Raw genomic sequence first — 22,730 nt, 5'->3', positions numbered from 1 at the left:
TTTTTCATAATTTTTTGATACTCATACAAATCCTTAAGAAATTGACACATATAGATATAGGTGGTGATTTTGAGAGTGTCAGGTGTTCATTTTACAAATCAATTTTATTAAAATTTTCTAAATAAAATAAACTATTTTATAAATATATCCTATTATTTTGAAGCCCAAAAAGAATTTATATGAATTTTATAATAAAAATTGATCAAATTATATAATTATATTAATATTATTGGTATTTTAATGATATTATATTATTATTTTAGTAAGAAAAAAATCTTAATCCATTAACATATAATCACATTAAAGCCACTTCACTAAAAAATTGTTTTAGTTGAGAGCACATAGAGAGGAATTAAGGGAAAAAGAGAAGAGAGAGAAAATCATAGGATTAGGATGCTGTTTGATTTTCGTTTGTCGATCATATTGGAAAATTTGCTCCTCTTATTGTAAGGAACATATTTCATTTTTTTATGTCAATAATTTGATGTTTTTGATATTTTTCTCATCAATTTTATATTTTTGTTATAAAAAATAAGAATAATTTTGTATTGGTATATCATTCACTACGTAACCTTTTATATGTTATAGAAATTGAGATTATGAATATTTTGAGTGTTTATTTGATATTTTTTATAAGATGAATTTAAAAATGCAGTGATATTTACCAATTTAAAATTTTATTTTAACATCTAAAAAAATTATTTTAGTTCAATCAAAGCTTCATAATATTGTTATATATAATCCCTAATAATTTGGTTAATTTCTAAAAATGTGAATTTTTTCTCATTATAATTTTTTGTTGCATGTCATTAGGAAATTTATGTACTTTCTAAATTTGGCCCAATTATGTTTTATTTACTACAATGCATTGAGAATGGGTGTATGAGATTACTAGTCACTGATATTGTTATAATATTAAGATAATAATTTATGTGTTGAGAAAATAAATAAAGATTGGTTACTTATTAATGTTGGCTGGAAACTGATTGACCAGTTCATGATAGTGTATGCAAATAGGTATTGCACTTAAGACATATATACAAATAGTGCGGGTTGGTCGCCTTGTTCGGTTTGACGTGGGATCCATCGAGGCGCCGAGTGCGGGCTGGTTCGGTTGGACGCAGGATCCGCTGCTCCGCGGCTGTGCGGGCTCGCCCGACGACGCGACCTTGCGAGTTGACGGGACGCAACCTGAGCAGCGAGTTTGCGAAACAGGTCAATTTGGGTTGACCCACGGGTTGTTGGGTCAACCCGAACCAGACCCGTAGACGATTAAGAGATTTGATATTTATTTATAGGATAATCAAAATACAACAAGAGAAATTTAAATAAAATATAACAAATATTTGTTAAAATTAATTAATTATTATTTATAATATTTTATAATAATTATTTTCATTTAAAATCATATTTAATCTTATTAATTATTTTAAAATAACTAAGTATTTATCTAATAAATTTATTAATGATTTAATTAATTATGTAAATATTATTTAATTAATTTAACTTAATTATTAATATTTTAAATTATACTAATTAAGTTATCCAACAATTACATAGAGGATTCTAGGTTTTGCCTTTCCCTTATTTATTTCTTTCGGCTTCGTTCCTTCGCATGAGTGCGAGTGCAGAGTTTCTTCGTCGCTGTTCGACTTCGATCCCCTTCGACGACGCTCCCTTCCTGGTGGATCGGAAGTTACGACATTTTTTGATCGGAAGCAACAACGGGAGCTTGCTTTCTGTGAAGGTAACTTTCTCCCTTTCTCGCGCTTCTTCGGCCAAATCCCGTAAATCCGCCGAACCAAAGGATTTCGTAAATCCGGGATTTACCACGAAAAGAGGGAATTTTCCGTCAACCGCATCTTTGCTTTACTGTGAGATTTGGTTTTGCATTTTTGGCCGTTTGGCTGGATTTAGCTCAAATCCGGCATCCAAACAGCCCCTAAGTATGATTATATGATACTTCCTTTATTCTTCTCAACCTACTTGTCTCGTTCCTTTCTGGCGAGAGCTCAAAGTTATTCCTCTGAATCTTGTTCAGATTGGCAAAGACGGAGAGCTTTCACTGAGGTAAGGTTGTCAATATTTTTGTTCTTTTATGGTTTTATTTGGCAAAATATCTTACAAATCATTCCATAATTGGATTTAGAGGAGCTATAGAAGTTTAGGGGTTATCGGTAGGTCTGCAAAATGTGTACTTTTTTGATGGATTCATGTTGCGTAGTTTACGGATTTAGGGTTTGCACTTTTCTGATGCTGAAAGACGTTGAGCTGGTGAGGGATTGTCTTTCTTGTTAAGTAGTTCGTGAATGAGGTGCATCGAGCATTTCACTCTCAGGAATATTTGTATTTCATTTCCGGCAACCACATCAATCAACTTGGCAACCATGCAAAAGCATTCCAGATTCCTAGTGAACCCAACATCTCAATTTATGCATCGAGCTTGCTTAATCTGACGTGGAAGGAATTCCCCATTTGCGTTGTCTATATTTAGGATCAGATTCGTTGAAGAACTATCTCAGTATGACGACAACCATTAGCGGTGACACAAACATGGTAGGAATTATGGTAAATTTGAGGTGAAAAATATTCCCTTTTTTATGGATAACTCCACATTGAGGATTACCTACATTGGGAGCAAGCTATTGAATTGTTTTTTTTTATCATACATACACTCCTATAGAGAGTGAGCTTTGTCATGTAGCTTGCAAATTTAAGGGTAGGGTTGGAGCGTGGTGGATTCAATTATTGCAATGTCACTGTTGGGAAAGAAGCGGTAATGTGAGGAACTAGCCTCCAATGAAGCAGTTGTTGCATGTCTTTTACTTCCTGCTGATTATGAATAGATGTTTTGCCTCAATATTAGTGGTGTTCATAAGTATCACAAGCCACTAACTGCTTGACCTATCAGTTTTATCGACTCAATGCAAGGAATAATGCAAATGAATCTACATATCTATAAGTGTTTCGTCGCATCATAGGGTTGAAGGATGCTATCTATGACTATGAGAAATTGGAAATGAATCTCGTCTACTCCCTCTCGCAAGTAGTCAAATTCACCGAGAATGCCACATCAATTTTCCTGCCTCCTAAACGATTTTATCCTTAACTACACTCTTCGAACCTTCCATTGAGACAATCAAGAGTATTCTGATGATCTCTTAAGTTAGCCTCCTTCAATCCCAAATTCAGCTCCAACTGTGGGATCTAATGAAACAAATGGGCCACCAAATCTCGCCTAGAATCAAGAAGGTATTTAAACAAGCCAGGTTCATTGAGGTGGTTTTGATGCTTCCAATTGGGCCATCGATCAAATGAGTTCTTGAATCCTTGTCAATTCTAAATAGTAAAAGGATAAGTCGACAAGGGGCCTAGTAGTAGGTTTTTGCTCTCAAATGGGAGTTTGAGGACGTTTTGGGTGATGATGATGAATTTCTATCATGTGTTGCGAAAAATTATTTCTTCCCCAAAATAGCCCATAGCAATTTAGAGGCACACTTTTTCATGCTTGATAGACTATCAATTGTAAGGTCTGTGATTTGTTGGTGGACAGTTGTTGCATCGAAAATAGTGAGAGGGACGAATGGAAGTCCGCATTCAAAATGCTTGAAGGATTGTTTGAGTGGTGGGTCATGTATTTGGGTGTGCAATGCGCTAAGCAACTTCATGGGGTTGATGCATATGGTGCTTGCTCTTTCAAGGCCATTTTTATGTGGCATATTTTGAAGATATACTTGTTCATATCACATATATTCCCATTCAGATCACGCCAAGTTACTTTTGGATGCTGGAAGAGATCAGAAATTGTTTCTTAACTTTTTTAAATGCGAATTTGTCATATTGGAAGTGCATTTTCTAGGATTTATTTTGGGAAAACAAAGTGCCTAGATAGACCCAGAAAGGTCGAAGCAATCCAATCCTAGGCTTTCCCCACCCTACTTAGTGAAGTCCACAGCTTCCACATGGTTTAACTTTCACGAGGCAATGCAAACTAGATTTGGTTGAAATCACATTAACAATGGCTGCACATAAAATTGCACAAAATCAACTATACTCTTCAACCGTAATTGAAATTGCCGATCAAACTCTTGATTCGCAAAATAGACTTCACCATTTTCGGAGCACATAAATATATATAAATAACTCGCGCATCACAAATAGCGTTGGGTAGCTATTTGTGATTGAAGTGGCCCAAATGTTATGCACATTGTGTTTGAAATGCTTTGACTGCAATTGAAGTGGCCCAAATGCCTTTTGTTCATGGAATGAGTTGTGTCGAAGCATTCAGAGTGTCAAAATCTCCATAGAAAGCACTCATTGCAATCAATTCAATCAATCTCAACCAAAACAATGTACAATGGACACAACACTATACAAAAAAGCCCAAATATTGCTCGCGCGCAAGAACGAATTGCGTTGGGTCATCTAAAATATTAAAATTGCTCAAAAAGACATCTCTATTGGCCTATTCTTTGCACAACCGCAAAATGTAAAAATTGCTAGCGCAAGGTGGCAGCACACAGTTTGAGATGCACGAGAAGCATGAAATTATGCAAGTTTATTCACACTTTCTTTATATATATTTTTAATTAAAAATCAAAATAAAAGGTGATATCAAATTAAAAATTGAATCTTGTTTTAGCCTAAAATTAAAAAAAATAGATGTCCTGCGGTGCTGCAAGAGGTCTTGTTCGTCGTGTTATATGTTCTATTAGCATGAAGAGTTGAGAAAATAAAAAAAAAATCCAATCTTCTATCTGTCTTGGCTCCCCACCCTCCTAAACTTCGCTTCTCCTTCGTATTAATCTCGCACAAGCCCACCTCTCTTATGCTACAAGGCATGCAACTCTCTAACCACCTCTATTCACTCTTTGTCGAACCCAGGTCTCCCATTTCCCAATATTTTTCTTCCAAGATGCCTTCATCACCTAGCCTACTCCTTGTTTCTCATCTCGCACAACCCAATGCTGAAGCCCCCTATCTCGTGACTTCTTCAAGCAGTTGTGACGACCACCTTTATATTGAATGTTGTTTTATAAAATAATGTTAAAAAATCTGTTATATTGTTTTCATCCTCAATGAAGTTCATCACCTCATTCTCGTTGATTGCCTCATGCGCAAGGCATACCGCAAAATCCCATAATTATATATTTGTGTGTTTTTTGTGATGTAAAAATGAGTTAATAGGTTGGGTTCTGGTTCAACTTAAAATTGCCCCGACTCGAATCCAATAAACTTGAATCCAACCTATTTAATAAACGGGTCAAAAAGGAGATTCAAATGAGACCTGTTGGCAATCCGAATTACTTGATGACCTGTTTTGATTTAATTTTTTTATAATTTGTCAACTATAGAGTTTATGTTAGTTAATAAAAAATAAGAATATCATATAACAAGTAAAAGAATTTATGAAAAAAGAAGGTTCACTTTCTGGTTAAGTTGGGGTTCATTGGTCAATCCGAATACGATCTGTTTATTAAACAAATCATAATTCTGGACTTGAGCCCAACCTATTTATTAAACTGTTCAGCTGAATGGTAGATGACTGATTTTGTATTTTAATGATCATTATATTGTAAATCCAATTTTCTCTAGCTTAAAGAATTATGAGTTTGATGACTGATTTTCTTCTAGTAAATTAAAGGCCACCTATGTATTTAATAATTTTATATTAATTTTTGTAGCTAGTTTATTTATTTTTTCATATATATTGTAGAAATTATTCTTATATAAAAATAATCAATTTATTCTAATAGTAGTGTGGATACTGCTGGGCTTTGTTTACGGGAGAAATGGAGCATCCAGAAGAAGAATGTCATACAGTTGGGGAACATCACTGCAAGCATGATGATGATGTAAGTTTATTTAGCGTCTTCTAGCAAACTCTTAGGCTGAAGTGGGATAATATGACGTTTGTAATTTTTATTTTGCTATTAAACTTTTGGAAGCTAATGTCAACCTGATAATTGGCTGATAAAATCTATACCCGCTACTTGAGTTTTGTTATGTCAAGGTGCAGTCAATAAGCCACATTTTTAAAGTTTAAAATGGTGTTTACCCAATGCAAGAAGCTTCCTTCATTGCATGGTTTGTGGAGGGTTTTTGTACAGAAGTAACACCACTTTGCCCCTACATTTCAAGATATTAATTTCGTGAAAAGGGTTTTAGATAACAAGGATATGGCACTGGCTGTACAGAAGCAATAATTGAACAATACCAGTATAAATTGATAGGCATAATGCTTTGTTTGCACCTCATACGGACCATTTAGCTCCTGTGTTTTTTTTTTAACTTGGCTGTAGCAATGTCTTTATAGACATTATGCACCTCAGCATCCTTAGCTTTACCAGTAATGGGCTGGCTGTTTTGAATATTTCTGTCATTAATTTCTCTTTATAGCTGCAATAAGGTCTTCAGCTAAATATTTCTTAACCAACTTCTAATCTTTATTAGCTTTGGCTTTACCCATGCCTAGCCTTCTTACTTGAACTTTTGACTTTTATGCTTTTTTATTGATTTGTTTTTCTTTGTTGTTTTCTCAGAACTTTCATTCAGTGATCTATTACTTGAGTACCGTGCTTCTGTTATCTCGCTGACTTCTGTAATGTTGTTATATTTATTTATTCTATTTTTCTTTGCCACTTAAGCATTTCAGTATCCTCATTTTGCCACACTGAACTATTTTTTTTGCTCCTTGTCACTCTGTAGTCAAATCCCTAAAATTAGCTCTACAATTTCACTATACCATTGATCCAAGATAAGAAATTTTACCCAACCTTCTATGGTTGTGATCCGATCAGTGACATTTGTGCTGATTTTTATGTCCACTGAATATTACATCAGATGATAGTTTTGATTTTGAGTGGTTTGAAAATAAATTTGCATTACATCTTTTTAACATTTTGCTTCTTACCTAGTTTACTTAGATTAATCTCCTCTTTGGAATCAAACATCAATGGTAATTTCAAGTATCTTAAATTGGGAGGGAAATTCTTTATTGCCTGTTTGCAAATTGAAATCCTTGCCATATTCTCCATTCTCATTTGAGTTCAATTTTGCTTCTGCCCCATGACATTTCGTTGTTGTTTTAAAATGTTTATAAAGTAAGCAAATTTTCTTTTTGAGCGAATGAAATGAAGGCAACAAAGTTTGCAATCACACGCCCTTCAAAGTTATGTGGAAATAGAAGTTACTTTTTAGGTTCCTTTTCTACTAGCTTATATGCTTCATTGAGATATTTCATTTTTTATGTAATGATTTTTCACGATCCTTTTTTTTTGTGTTGTAGGAAAATGTTTCTCGGACTGAATACAAACGATCTATTGACATGAAAATTGTTCTTCGTCAGAGCAATCTGAACCCTGAAAGACCTGGTGCGTGTGCTAAGACCTTGTAAAGCTAAATCTCCTCAATGATTGGTTTCCTGCTCCACTAAGGACTAGGTTTGATAGGTAGCTAGAAACTTTTTTAGCATCAATGGTTTTTATATGCTATTAAATCAACTTAATCTAAGCTACTACTAAGCCTGAAGAATAACTATCTTCGGGCATATGCATCTGTTTCACTGTCCGTATGCGACTGCACTACAGGTAAATAATTGTAATAAATGAGTCATTTTGACTTGATTAGCTGGCTTGTTCTCGGAAATATTGGTACATTTTGGATTTGTTTTGTAAGTTTGGCTGTTATTGTGCTGTATGAACTAGATGTCACCTCTTATCCCACAGAGATGGATGTGCATGTCTGCAAATGCGTTGCCTATTGTTAAACCGTGTAATGGGTGCAAGTGCAGGGTAGGGATTTTATTGCATTTTTCCTACACAAATTGAAGTTGTGGTATGACAAATTTCTGTGAAGCGAAGTAGAAGAAAGATGTTAGCAAATGAGGCCTTAATATTCGATGTGTTAACTTGCTAGATTATGCATTTACTTCAAGCGAATGCGCGCTTGTAAGCAGTTAGATGCTGGTTTGTATCCTCAGAATCACTGCTAAATACAATAAATGCCCAGATTAGAAAATTCTCTTCTTCATTTTTGTGGGCCTGGAAAGTGTGAAACGATAGATGGTACAATTAAACTGGATATATGATGTATAAATATTTTTCGGGCACATTGTAGTTAACTGAATTAGATATTGTAACAACTGCTACTTTTCTTTATTTTCGTTGATATGGCTCATGCAATGCTGTTCATAATTTTGATTCTTTAGAGATTTCAGGCTCTGCGTGATACATATGGTGTAACGTTTTACCTTCAGATTCAGGTTTTCTTAGGACACTGGACTCCAGTATCAGGCGCAACACCGCAGTAATCAAGAAGCTTAAGCAGATAAATGATGAGCAGCGGGAAGGGCTAATTGAGGAGTTACGAAGTGTGAACCTTAGTAAATTTGTTAGTGAAGCTGTGGCAGCTATCTGCGATGCTAAGCTTAAAACCTCAGATATACAAGCTGCTGTCCAGGTAGAGACTCTATCAACTTTTATTTCTGTTTTCTTTTTTTCCCTTCTTATTTTATACCTTTCAGACGCTGTCCTTGAAACTATAAGAAAGAAATATTAAAATAGAAGTTAACTATAAAAGGTGAGCAGAAGTATGTTTGGCTATTGATAGTTTTTGCCCTCAATAATTAGAGTGAAAGTTCTGGGCAAGTGGCAACTTTATTGTCTAAAAACTAAAGCAGCTCAATTTCTAGAAGATAAAAAAATGTTAATGTCTACGATGAACTCTGCTACTGTAAACTGCTTCCTTGAGTAAAGCTTTAGTATCACTTTATGTTTCAAGTATTTTGGAACTTGTTGCTCAAATTCATGCTAAATAGTTTTAGTATGTCTACCAACATGGATGCAGCAATTTTACTAGTTTGATGTGTCCTTTTGTGTAGGCATGCTCATTGCTTCATCAAAGATATAAGGATTTCTCCCCTAGCTTGATTCAGGGTCTCCTGAAAGTTTTTTCCCCTGGAAAAAGTGTAGATGATTTGGAAGCTGATAAAAGCCTGAAAGCAATGAAGAAGAGGAGCACTTTGAAACTTCTTCTGGAACTTTATTTTGTTGGCGTTGTGGAGGATGCTAGCATTTTTGTTAACATTATTAAAGACTTTACAGGCTTAGAGCAATTGAAGGACCGTGATGCAACTCAGACAAACTTGTCCCTTCTTACTAGTTTTGCTCGGCAAGGAAGGTTCTTTTTGGGCATGCATCAGCCTGGACAAGAAGTTGATGAGGAGGTAATATTTCACTATTTTTGTATGTTGTTTGTTACCCGTGTGTTTTACACATTTTAAAGCTTTTTATATGTGTGCTTTTTGCTTCCTTTTTTTATTGCTTCTATAATCCCCTCAAAGAGATAGGAGTAGTAAGGATTTAGTTCAAGTGAAGTGTATTAAGGATGAAGATAAAAAAATACTTTTTTTAGAAGATGATATTCAACAAAGGTGGATGAGATATTTTGTTAAACTTTTTAATAAAAATTGTGAAAATAAGATTGACTATAGTGACCTTCGCACCCTAAATGAAAATAAAGATTTCTATTTTTATTGGCGTATTAGTAAAATCAAAGTTAGAGAGGCATTAAAAAAAATGAAGGGTGGAAAAGCTGTTGGACCTGATGATATTCCAATAGAGGTGTGAAAATGCTTAGGAGATGAATGTATTTCTTGGCTTACTAAACTTATTAATACTATTTTGAAGACTAAAAAGATGCCAGATAAGTGGAGAATGAGTGTGTTAATTCCTATTTTTAAGAGTAAAGGTGATGCACAAGATTGTGCGAATTATAGAGGAATTAAGTTAATGTGTCATACTTTAAAACTATGGGAGCGAGTTATGGAGCATAGGTTGCGGCGTGATACTAATGTTTCTCAAAATCAATTTGGATTCATGTTGGGTAGCTCGACTATGGAAGCCATACATTTATTAAGAGGTTTGATGGAGAAATATAGAGAAAATAAGGAGGATCTACATATGATATTTATTGATTTAGAAAAAGCATATGATAAAGTTCGAATAGAAGTGCTATGGGGAGTTCTTGAAAAGAAAGGAGTTAATAATTCTTATATTCAAATCATTAAAGATATGTATGCATGAGCGATTACTTGTGTTCAAACACAAGGTGGTTTGACCAAGTATTTCCCTATTTCGGTTGGGTTACATCAAGGATCCGCCTTAAGCCCATATCTTTTTGCTTTAGTCATGGATGTTCTCACTAGACATTTGAAAGAGGATGTACCTTGGTGTATGCTTTTTGCTGATGATATTCTTCTTGCTGATAATACTTGAGAGGGAGTTGAAAGTAAACTTGAATTATGGAGGTCAACATTAGAGACTAAAGGTTTTCGCTTGAGTAGATCTAAAATGGAATATATGAAGTGTAATTTTAGTAGTAATAGACCTAGTGAGGGGATTGTGACTTTGGGCGATCAAGTCATTAATAAGAGTACATGTTTTAGATATCTTGGATCTATTGTTCAGAGTGATGGTGAAATAGATGGGGATATTATCAGCAGAATTCAAGTTGGATGGTTGAAGTGGAGGAATGCATCGGGCTTGTTGTGTGATAGAAAAGTACCCCTCAAACTTCAGGAAAATTTTATAAGATGGTAGTGAGGCCTGCAATGCTTTATGGTGCTGAATTTTGGCCATTAAAAGAGAAGCATAATATTAAGTTAAGTGTGGCAGAGTTGAGGATGCTCAGGTGGATGAGTGGCTTTACCCTTAGAGATAGGATACGAAATGAGCATATATGTGAAAAGGTTGGAGTAGCTCCATTAGAAGATAAGATTAGTGAGAGTCGCCTTAGATGGTTTGGTCACATAAAACGGCGGCCTTCCAATGACCCGGTTAGAGAGTAGAGATATTAGATTTGACTTATGTTAAGAAAGGTAGAGGCAGATCTAAAAAGACCTGGTTTGAAAATATTAGGAATGACCTTTCTTTATTAGATTTAAACGAGAATTTGACCTTTAATAGGACACAATGGAGAAAAAGTATTCATGTAGCCGACCCCACGTAGTGGGATAAAGGCTTGATGATGTTGTTGTTGCTGTATAATCCCCTCTTTTGAAGCCAAGTGAACATGTAGTTTTCACAGGATGATTCATCACTGCTGTTTCTATTTTTCTGCCATAAGAAACGAGTCCCTGTTTACTGCCAGTGAGCTCATCTATTATCCTTGACATTTCCTCTGTTTTGCTATTTAAGTTCCATAATAGAAGATCTATGGCTTGATTTTGTGCTTTGAAAACAATGGGGTATGCTTCAGCTTTTCTTTCTATTTGGATGCTGTTTTTCTTGCAACTATTTTCTTAATTGTTTATGTACATAAAAAGGACAGCCTTGTCAGTGTTTTAATACAATCTTACCCACCATTTTCTTCTCTTAGATTATATTTAAGATATTACAACATATACTGCGTAGTTTTGATAATAAGTTAATTGAGTAAGCTGACCATTGGAGACTCTCTCTATGCAAATGATGCAAGGAAGCTTTCTTGTTATTTTGTCCTTTCTTTTTTAATATAGTCTAATAATTATTGAAGGAAATTTTTTGTTGTCTTGTGTTGCTAAAATGTTCTAATATAATCACGCTTTTAGAGCTATATACTGAATGCTTTATACTTGTCCGTGATTCATTTGTATTTTGCTCACTTTTAAGCAGGACGGCCTGCATGTCTCTTTTTTTTTTTTGCCATTGGTCTTCATGTTTCATTTTCTATATGTATTCTAAAGTAATACTGTATCCTTCTTAAATCATTAAAAAATGTATTTATAATGAAGTATATTTCTTTATCCATCTTAAATATTAAAACTGACGCTCTGTATATACTACAGTTCTATAAGGGGCTTAATGTGACTGTGGAGCAGAAAAAACAATTCAAGAAAGCATTGCACTCGTACTATGATGCTGTCACTGAGCTGCTGCAGGCGGAACATAGTGTAAGATGTATTGCGTATGAACTTCTTGTTATGTGCATTGTCTATCAATGACTAGCGGATTTTCACCTTTAGGTCCTTTTCCTGTTTTAATTGATTCTACATATCTTAGTTCTTTATTCTTCATGTTTAGATATTTCATTATAATGTTTATTTGGTATTTCTGTCCTTGTCAGTCACTTCGGCTGATGGAACTTGACAATGCAAAGATATTAAATGCTAGAGGGGAGCTTAGTGAAGATAATGTGACTGCATATGAAAAGCTTCGTAAATCTTATGATCATTTATTTCGTGGTGTTTCATCGTAAGCTTTCTTAACAAGTTTTTATCATTGATTTTTGGATAGTCATTATATTTAGTAGATAGCCATGAATGATTTGACTTTTGCAAGCTTCTGCTTTGGAATGCAGTTTCTTGATTGCTCCTTTCCTTTCCAGTTCTTAAAATCTTTTCATAGTTAAGTGGATGGCACAACATGACTCACATCCATGTCCATAGAATAGACTATGGACATGAGTTGTTCACTAAGAAAGTATGTGCAGTTGCTAGATGAATGTGTTGTTTCCTTGCTCATTACTTGGGTCTGTACCGGTACAATTCAGAAAATTTCGGAAAGAGATTAAGATATATATAGTGGAGTGGGTGATGCATAAATATAATAGCATAATGAGTGCTGAGAATAGACAGATTTGAAGTTCTATGTGCCATGTCTTGGGAATGCTTCCGGTGTTGCAGGAGTTATTGATGTTTAAGGTGAAGTATCCTGATGAGAACATTAGGACATGGAAAGTTTATCAGAAGCATGACCGTAGATCTACGGCCACGATTGCACCACTCTACTTTTGATTTTCATATTTATTGTTGATGTGTTAGTTTTATTTATGAAGTTTTATTATGCTTTTCCATTTCTGCCCTTACTTAAGGGTGTAGGTATGTGTAAGCCCTAGGGGCATAGTAGTACTTTGTATTTTCTCCTTGTATGGGCTATTTAAAGCCTCCATCTTCTTCTTTGAGGGTTAATGATGAATATGAAAGAAAATTTTCTGCATATTATTCTCTTGATGTGAGAGTTTGAGAGTTTTGGAGTGAAATCCCTAGGAGAGGGAAAGCGGATCACCCACCAATTTTGGAAGAGTCCGGGTTCGTGGCTTTCTTCTCTATCATTTTTCTCAATCTCTCCCTCCCTTTCCCTCTACCGCCGGACAAGGAGATCCCTCCCCTAGTTCCGCCGCCTCCCTCTTCCTCCTCCACTCAAGCCGCCAACCCTCCCTCACAAAGCCACCCCATCTCCGGCCACAAGGATCACCCAACCTCACCTCCCTTTCTCACTGCTAACCGTCCCCCACCATCCCTCCCACTTGGTTACCCATCTTCCTCTCCCAAACCGCCAACTTTCCCCCAAGCCCTAATCTAGCCGCCGGCCTACCCCTCTCCCCTTGGCTTTACTTCTTTCCAAACTTGGATCAAGGAGATTGAGAGGGAAACAATTCAAATTATGAATTCTAATTTCAGATTTGAAACCTTTCCTATTTGGTATGATCTATATTTGGAAAGTTTTAACTCTCCTTTTAAAAATTCAAATTTGAATTAAAAGGAGAGCATAGTCATCCTTCCCTCCTAATCTAATTAATTCAATTTAGGAAACCCTCATTAAACTTCCCCCAAAAGCCCTTCCCCTCCTTGAAGCTGCCGGCCCCTCCTTCCTCTTTCTCCCTCAATTCAATCAATCTCATTCCCCTTTTGCTTCCCAATCAGTTTCCATCCCCAAGGTGCCGCCTCTCCATAATTTCCCTTACAAAAACTTCAAGCTTCCTTGCTATCCATAAATTTCTGGATGCTAATAGTGGCTGTCCACCCTTCCAAACCCTAGAGAGCTGCTGTCCAAGACCTCCCGTTTGCTGTCCAGTGATCCAAGCAGGAGTTTGCTGCTGTCCATCCCCTTTGGAAGCCACCGTTGCTGCTTGGAACTGTCAGGATTCTCTGTCCCAGGTTGGCTACTTGCTGTCCAGGGTTCGAGCTTGGATTTGTTGCTGTCCGAGCCATCCAAGAAGCCACCAACTGCTGTCCAAGCTTGCGAGAAGGTTGAATCTTAGCAAAGGGTGGACTCTTGCCTTCTCTCATACCTTCCTCGTTGATCCTTACTTGTGGTTTTGATTGATTCATGCAAAATCTTGCAACGCTCCGCTAAAGCTTAGTGTTTAGTAGGAATTGTGTGAGAGATCTTTCATAGCACTACTCTTATTGTTAGATTAGGAATTTCTTGTTGAAACCTATTTTGTATGCAACATTAAGAGTAATCGATTGTTATGTGGTTTTTACTTTTCGCAAGTAACTTTGCCTAAACTTGTGTTACTGCTCTTTGTGTTTTATTTCATTGTTTAACTCACCACCACCACCAACAACAACAACAACATCAAGCCTTTATACCACTACGTGGGGTCGGCTACATGAATCCTTTTTCTCCATTGTGTCCTATTAAAAGTCAAATTCTCATTTAAATCTAATTAAGAAAGGTCATTTATAATATTTTCTAATCAAGTCTTTTTAGGTCTACCCCTACCTTTCTTAACACAAGTCAAATCTAACACCTCTACTCTCCTAACCAGGTCATCGGAAGGCCGCCTTTTTATGTGACCAAACCATCTAAGGCGACTCTCTCTAATCTTATCTTCTACTGGAGCTACTTCAACCTTTTCACGTATATGCTCATTTTGTATACTATCTCTAAGGGTAAAGCCACTCATCCACGTGAGCATCCATAAAGCTTTAATTAACTTGCTCTTAATCATCAAGTGTGCAAAATCCTTATCTAAATCATAATTTCATATATGTCCTGCATCATACCCCCTTTTAAAAGCTATCGTAATCATATTTTCTTAATATTTCAATTGTTAATAAAAATAAAAATGTCGTCAAAGTGATATTGTTGCAGTTAATGAAGGCTTCATCAGTTTCCAATAAAAGTTCATTCCCTGTCAAACCAAATGGCCTACAAAATGGTGAATTCCTGATAATTTTTTTTTGGTTAGGAACCATTTACTAATTTTTTGTCACAATAATAAATAATTTGAGAGTAATTTTGTTAGATCAGAGTAAATTGATATCACAAAAACACTTTGGATATTTATATGGAAATGAGTAGATAATGTCATTTCAGGTGGCGTTTCAATATGAGTTTCTTAGGACAAAGAGTCTTTGGAGAGAGCTACTTTCGGATCTTTATTTATTAATGAATGCCTTTAACTATCTAGCTTCATGGAAGGGTATTACATATTGCATGAAGCTCCTGCCATGGCAGAGTCTGGGAAGGATTGTGCGACTTTTCCTTGCATTTACAGAGTTTATTTCGATTATGATACATCTTGTCAATTTGTTTTTGTTGTTTTTAATCCATAAAAAAAACTTTTTGTTTCTATTTTGTAAACCTCTTCACGTTTAGGCTCACTCCAAATTTTAATCCTTCTGTCAGAATGCTTCTTCTTTAGTGGATTGCTTATTTTTGAAAAATCTTGCATATTTATCACATTCCCTCTTCCATCACCTGAAATAACTGCACATTTCATGGAGATTGTGCAGTGCACGTCAACATCATCCATCTTATAGTCATACCTTATAACACAGTGAAGAATTCTGATTTTTCTCTCTTATACCATAGTGATGTGAAACGTACATGCAAGGATGACTAGATTAAGGAAGTTGCACGCTTAATTTTAGGAGCCACAATAATTATATCATTTATATTGAATTTAAATGACAAGACTAAATACAAAGAGCTGTAAAACAAGCTTAGGCTAAATTACATGCATAGAAGTTAAGATTAGGAAAACAATTAATTAATCTAACATTGCTTACATGAATGATTTTCAACGTAAATCCCTAAACTAACAATGAGATTAGGCACTATGCATGAGTCCCTCACTCGACTCTCTAGTTCTCTAAGCTTTAGCGGTGAAGAGCTTGACATGAGCTTTGTGAATCAAAGTATAACCACATTGAAAAATTAAACTAAGAAGATAAAAGAGTTGGGGGTAGAGTTTGCCCAAGGTAGAGGAGTTGCTATGCTCCGGTGTGACCGATTATATGCTTGAGGAAGGATGGACAATTTCTTCAGATCAGGGAGCCTTCAAGATGGCGATTGGAGACCGTATGGACATCAGTGCAACCATAAGAGGTCTCCAAGACGGCTAGACGGTAGCTATGGATGATGTAGATAGTAGTACTGAAGGTCGGGACAGCAGTTCGACACCTGGAATAGTTCTGTACAGTAACCAAACAACCTCCAGAAAATTTGGACAGTGATTGCCACATCGGGGAGGTATTTTGGACAGCAAGGAAAGCCTCTTGGTGGTGTAGGACAACAAGATAGGCTTGCAGTAAACCTTAGACAACAATTAGAAAACTCCCAAAGGGAAGAAATTTGAGGAAGATGCTTTGGAAGGGACGGGTGGGGCTGTAAGTGGCTCTATCATAAATTCTTAATTTTATTTCGGATTTTCTAAAGGGGAATGAGAGTAATTTGAATTCAAATTAACCTCACAATTAGGGCTGATGGGGGCGGCAGTTTTAAGAGAGATTAAGGAGTATTAAATGGGATGGGGGGTTTAATTAGAGAGAGAAAGTCCAATGGAGGAGGGGCCGCCATAGGGGGGAGGGGAGAATATGTCTAGATGCGATGTATGTGGTCCCCAAAGGAGTTAATGTGATTTAAATCAAATCAGATTTTAAGTTCAAATTTGATTTAAATTGAGGTAACTTCCTAATGAGGGGTTATTTTCAAAGGAGGCGTTTGAAATTCAAAAATAGATTGAATCCCAATAATGAATCTTTCCTAAATAGCATGGAGGTATTTTAGGAAAATAATTATGAGTAATTTCAAAATTGAAATTCAAATTTAGGGGAGTATGGAGGGGTGGCCGGCGGGTTGGGTGTGGGGGGGGGGGTAATCTTTTGAGAAAAAAAAAAAAAAAGATTACAGAGAATGGGGAGGCCGGCGGGGGGGGGAATTGAGAGAGAGGCTTATAGGGAGAAAGAAGAAGACGACGAACCGCGAACCAAGGAATCCACCACGGTTGACGGATATTGCTTTCACCTACTTAAGGTCCCTCCTCTCATGAACTCATTTAGAGATCAAGCAAAGAAAACTAGAATTTCATTTCAATAATCATCATCCCAAATTACAAGAGAGCTAGCCTATAAATAGGCCTCATGGAAAGAAAAGAAACAAAGACTAAAATTCCCTTCGAGCTACAACACCACATGACCATCCCTAGGGGTAAAATGTGAAAACAGAAAAGTAAAAATAAACTAGTATATAAGACATCAAAAATAAAATAAACTCCAGATCGTAGCCGTTGATCTTCCGATATCCTCATCACATAGTATCAAGATTCACGATGGAATTTGCTTTTGTTATCAAGGGATGCGTGCATGCATGATGAGTTCAAATATTTGCCAAATTTTTTTAATTAATGATCCGTCTAGTGTCTTTTAATTCTTTAATGTATGTTGCTGTTCTGTAAAAAATATCTGAACAATCTGATGACATGCCATATGGAAGAGTTTTAATTGCAGACCAGAGAAAATAGAGTCCGTAATGGTAGCACTTTTACGTGTTAGGCTTGGCTCTTTGAGTAGTTTTAGACGTTGAGTGATGATTTTAGATATTTGACTGAAACATGAAAACCGTTTGGTGTTGATTTTTAGATTCGTTGAATTACTGTATTTCAGTATGGTTATGATGTGTACTGTGTTCTTTGTTATGCAAGAATTTTTGCCATTAGTTGAATTCAGTAATTTGTAATTTGCATCCAAAGATGATAACTCTATTAATGATAGTTGTTTAATTTTATGCTTCTTCAACTGAGTATGTAGAGGCTCTCTCTGTCGATTGCTTCGTTTTCCATGTAATCTTCTCATTTTCTCTTAATCCAGATATTCTTCCTATTATTCCTTGAATGTTTATCTCAGCCAGGAATTCTGCTATTAATCCTCTAATGCTTAGTGTAATGGATGATTAATCTGTGATTTTACATTTACAGGCTTGCTGAGGCCCTTGACATGCAACCTCCATTGATGCCTGAAGATGGACATACAACTAGGGTCGCTAGCGGAGTAGACACCGAATCTACTGCTTCTGGAAAGGAGTCGGTACCTGAACCTATCTGGGATGATGACGATACAAGGACCTTTTATGAATCCTTACCTGATCTCAGGTTTGTTTGGGTAGTTTAAATCTGCTCCCTACGTACCCATTCACATGCACATCGACAATTCTGTGTCCTCAGTGACAGTTTAGTAAATTCTTACATGCCTGGGTAATATTTATTGACCGCTTACTAATAGTCAGGAAATTATTTTTTCTCCATATAAAAATAACTAGAAAGCCATATAAAACAATCATGAATACTAAATGTTAAAATTGTTATGAATAAGCTGTAGAAATCAAAGCAAATTTGCTGACATGGCAGAAATGCCCTTTGTAATACACTTCAAATTAATTTACTAGTTTAACCGCATACTCCATAAATGAGTAGTACCATTGCTTTGCAGAAGGATGTGATAAGCTTCAAATTATCCTATTGTTTATACTGTAAAAGGAAGTTATCGTATTGTTTATACTGTTAAAGGCAACGCAATTGTGCTGACTTGGTATTAACTCCCTTTGAAATGCGCTTCAACTTGTTTCTCCAATTTAATGGCATATTTCTATGAGGGAGTGTTATCATTGCTCTGCAGAAGTATGTAAAAATCTTGAAATTATCTTATCACTGAAGACTGGTTTGACACTTTATTTGACTTCAAGGTTGAACAAATACTTTTTCATGAACGGCAATAGCTAAGAAAAACCATGGAAATAAGATAAACTTCGAATGATTTGCTTGACAAAAGGTTAATCTAAACTTCTTTCCTCAGGTAGTGAAAGAGTGGTCCTGGCAAACAAACAAAGAGAGAGGAGGGTGCAGACTAAATGAATATCAGGAATTTCATAGATAATTATGGCTGGTGGCCTTAGGGTCTGTTTGGACTATACAAGCACACTGCAGTGCAAAGTAAAATGATTTTAAAGGATATGTGTGATTTGGCCTCATTTAGTTTGAAGTAGATTATCAAAAATAATGAACTATAAGGTGAAGTAAATAAAGAAACTAAAATTTGAACCAAACCAATCCAAACATAACTACTTTGTGTGTGTTCTCTCACGTAACATCTAACTTGCAATCAGAGGGAACACGGAGAGGGATGCGGAGTATCAGTACAAACTATATTCAGAAGATCATCAATAAAAAAGTAGTCTTATATCAGTTGTTATATTTTATGAATTTTTATTCTCCGATCATTCTTATTGATTTTGTTTAGGGGTGCAAACTTTAGCTATGCTATTTTTGGTTTACTTATTTTTTTGCTATTTGTACAAGGTATTTTGACCAAGTATTTTCCTATTTCTGTTGGGTTACATCAAGGATCAACTTTAATCTCATATAATTTTTGCTTTAGTCATGGATATTTTTACTAGATATTTGCAAGAGGATGTACCCTATTATATACTTTTTGCTGATGATATTTTTCTTGTTGAGTAGATTAGAGAGGGAGTTGAAAGAAATTTTGAATTATAGAGATCAACCTTGCAGTCTAAGGTTTTCATTTGAGTAGATCTAAAACCGAATACATAGAGTATAATTTTAGTAGTAATAGTTCTACTAGGGGGTTTGTGACTTTGGATGATAATATAATTAAAAATAGTACATGTTTTAGATATCTCGGGTCTATTGTTCAAAGCGATGGTGAAATAGATGAGGATATTATTAGTAGAATTCAAGTTGGATGGTTGAAGTGGAGGAATGCACCAAGTTTGTTGTGTGATAGAAAAGTACACTTCAAACTTAAGGGAAAATTCTATAAGATGGTGGTGAAACTTGTAAAGCTTTATGATGTGGATTGTTGGTCATTCAAGTAGAAACATAAAATTAAGCTTAATGTTGCAAATATGAGGATGATCAGGTAGATGAGTGGCCATTGCTTAAAATTGCGCATTATGAGGCTCGCCTTGAGGCCTGTCTCAGCATGATTCCAGTGAAATACGCCTCGAGTCTTACACCTTGATATTTCTTTATGCGGTTCGCCTTGAGGCGTGCCTTGCCTCACTAGCATGAGGCATCACACTATTTATATATTTTTTGATTAAAATTTATCTGAATCATAAATTAAAGCTCCAAACAAATCAAGCCTTCACGCATCCCCGAATTGCAACAACTTCCTTTCAACCACCATGAATCACTTGAAAGCCACAAACCAACACTATAACTTTCTCTAAAAATTTTGGAGTATTAATCTCATCTTTATGTTGATAACAAACATTTATAAAAAAATGATGAAAATTTGAAAAAGTAGATTGAGAGGCATTGGAATCCACAAGATGAGACAATGGAGAGATCAATTTGTTATGATGATGACTCAATAATTTTTTTTTCTCAATGATAACAATGCAGATGATTTTTGAGTTGTTGTCAACTATTTTAGTTTTTTTAAGAATTAAATGTAGATTAGTAAGGAACTGAGAAAGAAAGAACTTGGAGTGTTGTTTTGCTCTTGTAATATTTAGATTTCAATTCTATTTTATGCAATTATCTCTACTCTATGTCTTATGCATTTTTTGTTATATATATATATATATAATAAACTATCATTATTAAAGAATAATAACAATAACTATGAATTGATCCTTGCAAACTCTCTCGTTCCTCATGCATCTCAGTTAGCATGCCATCGTTGTCTCAAAATTCTTATAAATTTTGTATTTTCGCTTGTACAAGGACCCATACAAATGGTAATAATTTTTTAGTATTTTTTTGTTCCGAACACAACAACGAATTCCATTTTGCGAATGGGCGGGTTTAGGTAACGTCGTGTAACGTTTCGTCCATAGTCCATCAATTTTGCTCACCTTCGGTGATATAGGCTAAAGTGTTAGTTCGTACTCAATAAATTATTATGGCTAATTGAGAAGTGTAAATGAGTCAAGCCAACCTATAAGTCATCTCAAGCTCAATTTTATAAATGACTCATGAGCCAAGCTTGATGAGCTAACAAAACAAGCTTTAGCTAGCCCCGAATCAGCTTATCAGTTCTTGAACCAGCTCTTTTAAAAACTGCTAATTTTAAATACACTTAAAATTCAATAAGTTTTAAATTTGTTAAAAAAAGGTTTAAAATTTATAGCTCTCTTCTTTCTTTGAGTAGATTTATTATCATTTCTTTTTTTTTTCTTTTTTAGCATTTTATTATAAGAGTAGCTTGAATAAGAATAATTTTCTCTCTTTAATGATATATGACCATACTTGTGAGCCAACTCGAACTTATATAATTAAGCTCAAGCTTGAGGGTGAACTCAGTTAATTTATCAAGCTCATCCTCAAGTTGTGAAAATAATTTTCATATTTTAAAAATTAATTGTTTAAAATATATAATCAAATATGTAAAAAATAAATAGATAAAAAATAAATAGCATCAACTAAAAAAATAAATATTATTCATATTATAAAAATAATAAAAAAATTGTTAAAAAGAGATATGTTGTATAGTGTATACATGAAACTAAAGATAGCTTTTTGCTTTGTATGGTTTAGTCCCACTTGTAATGTTTAGCTTTGTATAGTTTATATAGCTTTTTGCTTTTACTCATGTTAAGAGCTCTTATAGAGTAATGGATCCATGTGAGAATGTTGAAAGTAATATTTAATCATATGTGTTTAGTACTTATTTAAGAATTTTAATATGTAATATTTATATTAATTGATTAAGTTTAACATTTATTTAATATTAAATAATTTCTTTAATTATTTAAATAAAAAAACTTGAATCGACGGGTTTCATAAAACTCGGACCGATTCATCGGTTGAACCGGCGGTTCTTGCCGGTTCTGGCCAGTTTGATGCAGTGCCGGTTTTCAAGTTGAGTTGGATCGACCTTCAAACCGGTTCACAGTTGAATCGGTCGGACCGGCCAGTCCGGTCCGGTTTTTATAGCCTTGATAATAGCCATGCAATTATTTTTTGAAAATTTAAATATTTATTTTATAATTTTAAAAATTGTCATTTCAAGATCAATATCTTCCGTATGGTCTGTGATGTTCTTGAATAGGCCACCTTGCCTCGTAAGTCCCACATTTTGAAGTCCATTCCTTTATGTCCCCCAAGACTAGAGCAGACAAGACTTCAGCCCTGGAATAATGCTCATCTAATAAATTTGAAGTACCTACAATTAAAAGGGAGATTTTAAATTCTTACTAATGGTGCAATCAGGTAATTTTGCAATCAAAACTCAATAATTATGGATCTCTTCATTTACATTTGCATAACGACTTCAAAGCCTTTAATAAGTAAAATTTATTTTCAGAATGGAAACTCTTGGATAATATTGTCGATGCAGTTGGCCATACGTTCAACTCTATGAAAAACTCGATCCTCTATGAATAGGTAGGGCTGCAAATGAACCGAACCTAGCCGAGTATGTGAGTGTTCATGTTTGAGTTCGTTTATTATTAGCTTGTTCAAGTTCGGTTCGTGTTTGATTCGAGCTTTATTGTTTGTGTTCATGTTTGGTTCGTTTAAATTAATGGTGTTCATGTTCGGTTCATATTCGATTCATGTTCGGTTCGTTTAGGGTTATTGAGCTTTAAACAAACAAGCCTTAACCAACTATGTTTGTGAACATATTTAGCGAATTTTTTTATACTATCAAACGAGCACGTTCATAAACAAATCAAATGAGTATTCTTGAGCTATCAAATGAGCAAGATCACGAA

The 22,730-nt window shown here is 35.1% G+C and overlaps 1 protein-coding gene across 7 annotated transcripts in view; it reads left to right on the top strand.

Annotated features, from left to right (window-relative positions):
* The first annotated feature begins 1,589 nt into the window (after positions 1-1,589).
* The window catches only part of LOC110100855 (regulator of nonsense transcripts UPF2), a 59,311-nt gene continuing 38,170 nt past the window's right edge, over positions 1,590-22,730 (top strand). The window contains exons 1-9 of one of the 7 annotated variants that reach the window (XM_020828557.2): positions 1,606-1,747; positions 2,042-2,070; positions 5,757-5,855; positions 7,289-7,373; positions 8,258-8,460; positions 8,882-9,226; positions 11,828-11,932; positions 12,106-12,233; positions 17,968-18,141. In XM_020828557.2, coding sequence (XP_020684216.1) covers positions 5,793-5,855; positions 7,289-7,373; positions 8,258-8,460; positions 8,882-9,226; positions 11,828-11,932; positions 12,106-12,233; positions 17,968-18,141 — 1,103 coding nt within the window. In that variant the 5' untranslated portion in view covers positions 1,606-1,747; positions 2,042-2,070; positions 5,757-5,792. Of the gene's footprint in view, positions 1,748-2,041; positions 2,071-5,756; positions 5,856-7,288; positions 7,374-8,257; positions 8,461-8,881; positions 9,227-11,827; positions 11,933-12,105; positions 12,234-17,967; positions 18,142-22,730 lie in introns of all 7 variants that reach the window. The other 6 variants (XM_020828558.2, XM_020828553.2, XM_020828552.2 and 3 more) reach the window with 6 other exon arrangements.

This window comes from Dendrobium catenatum, unplaced genomic scaffold, assembly GCF_001605985.2.
Source record: "Dendrobium catenatum unplaced genomic scaffold, ASM160598v2 fragScaff_scaffold_1271, whole genome shotgun sequence".
Lineage (NCBI taxonomy): Eukaryota > Viridiplantae > Streptophyta > Magnoliopsida > Asparagales > Orchidaceae > Dendrobium > Dendrobium catenatum.
This window is presented reverse-complemented; position numbering and strand designations above follow the sequence as displayed.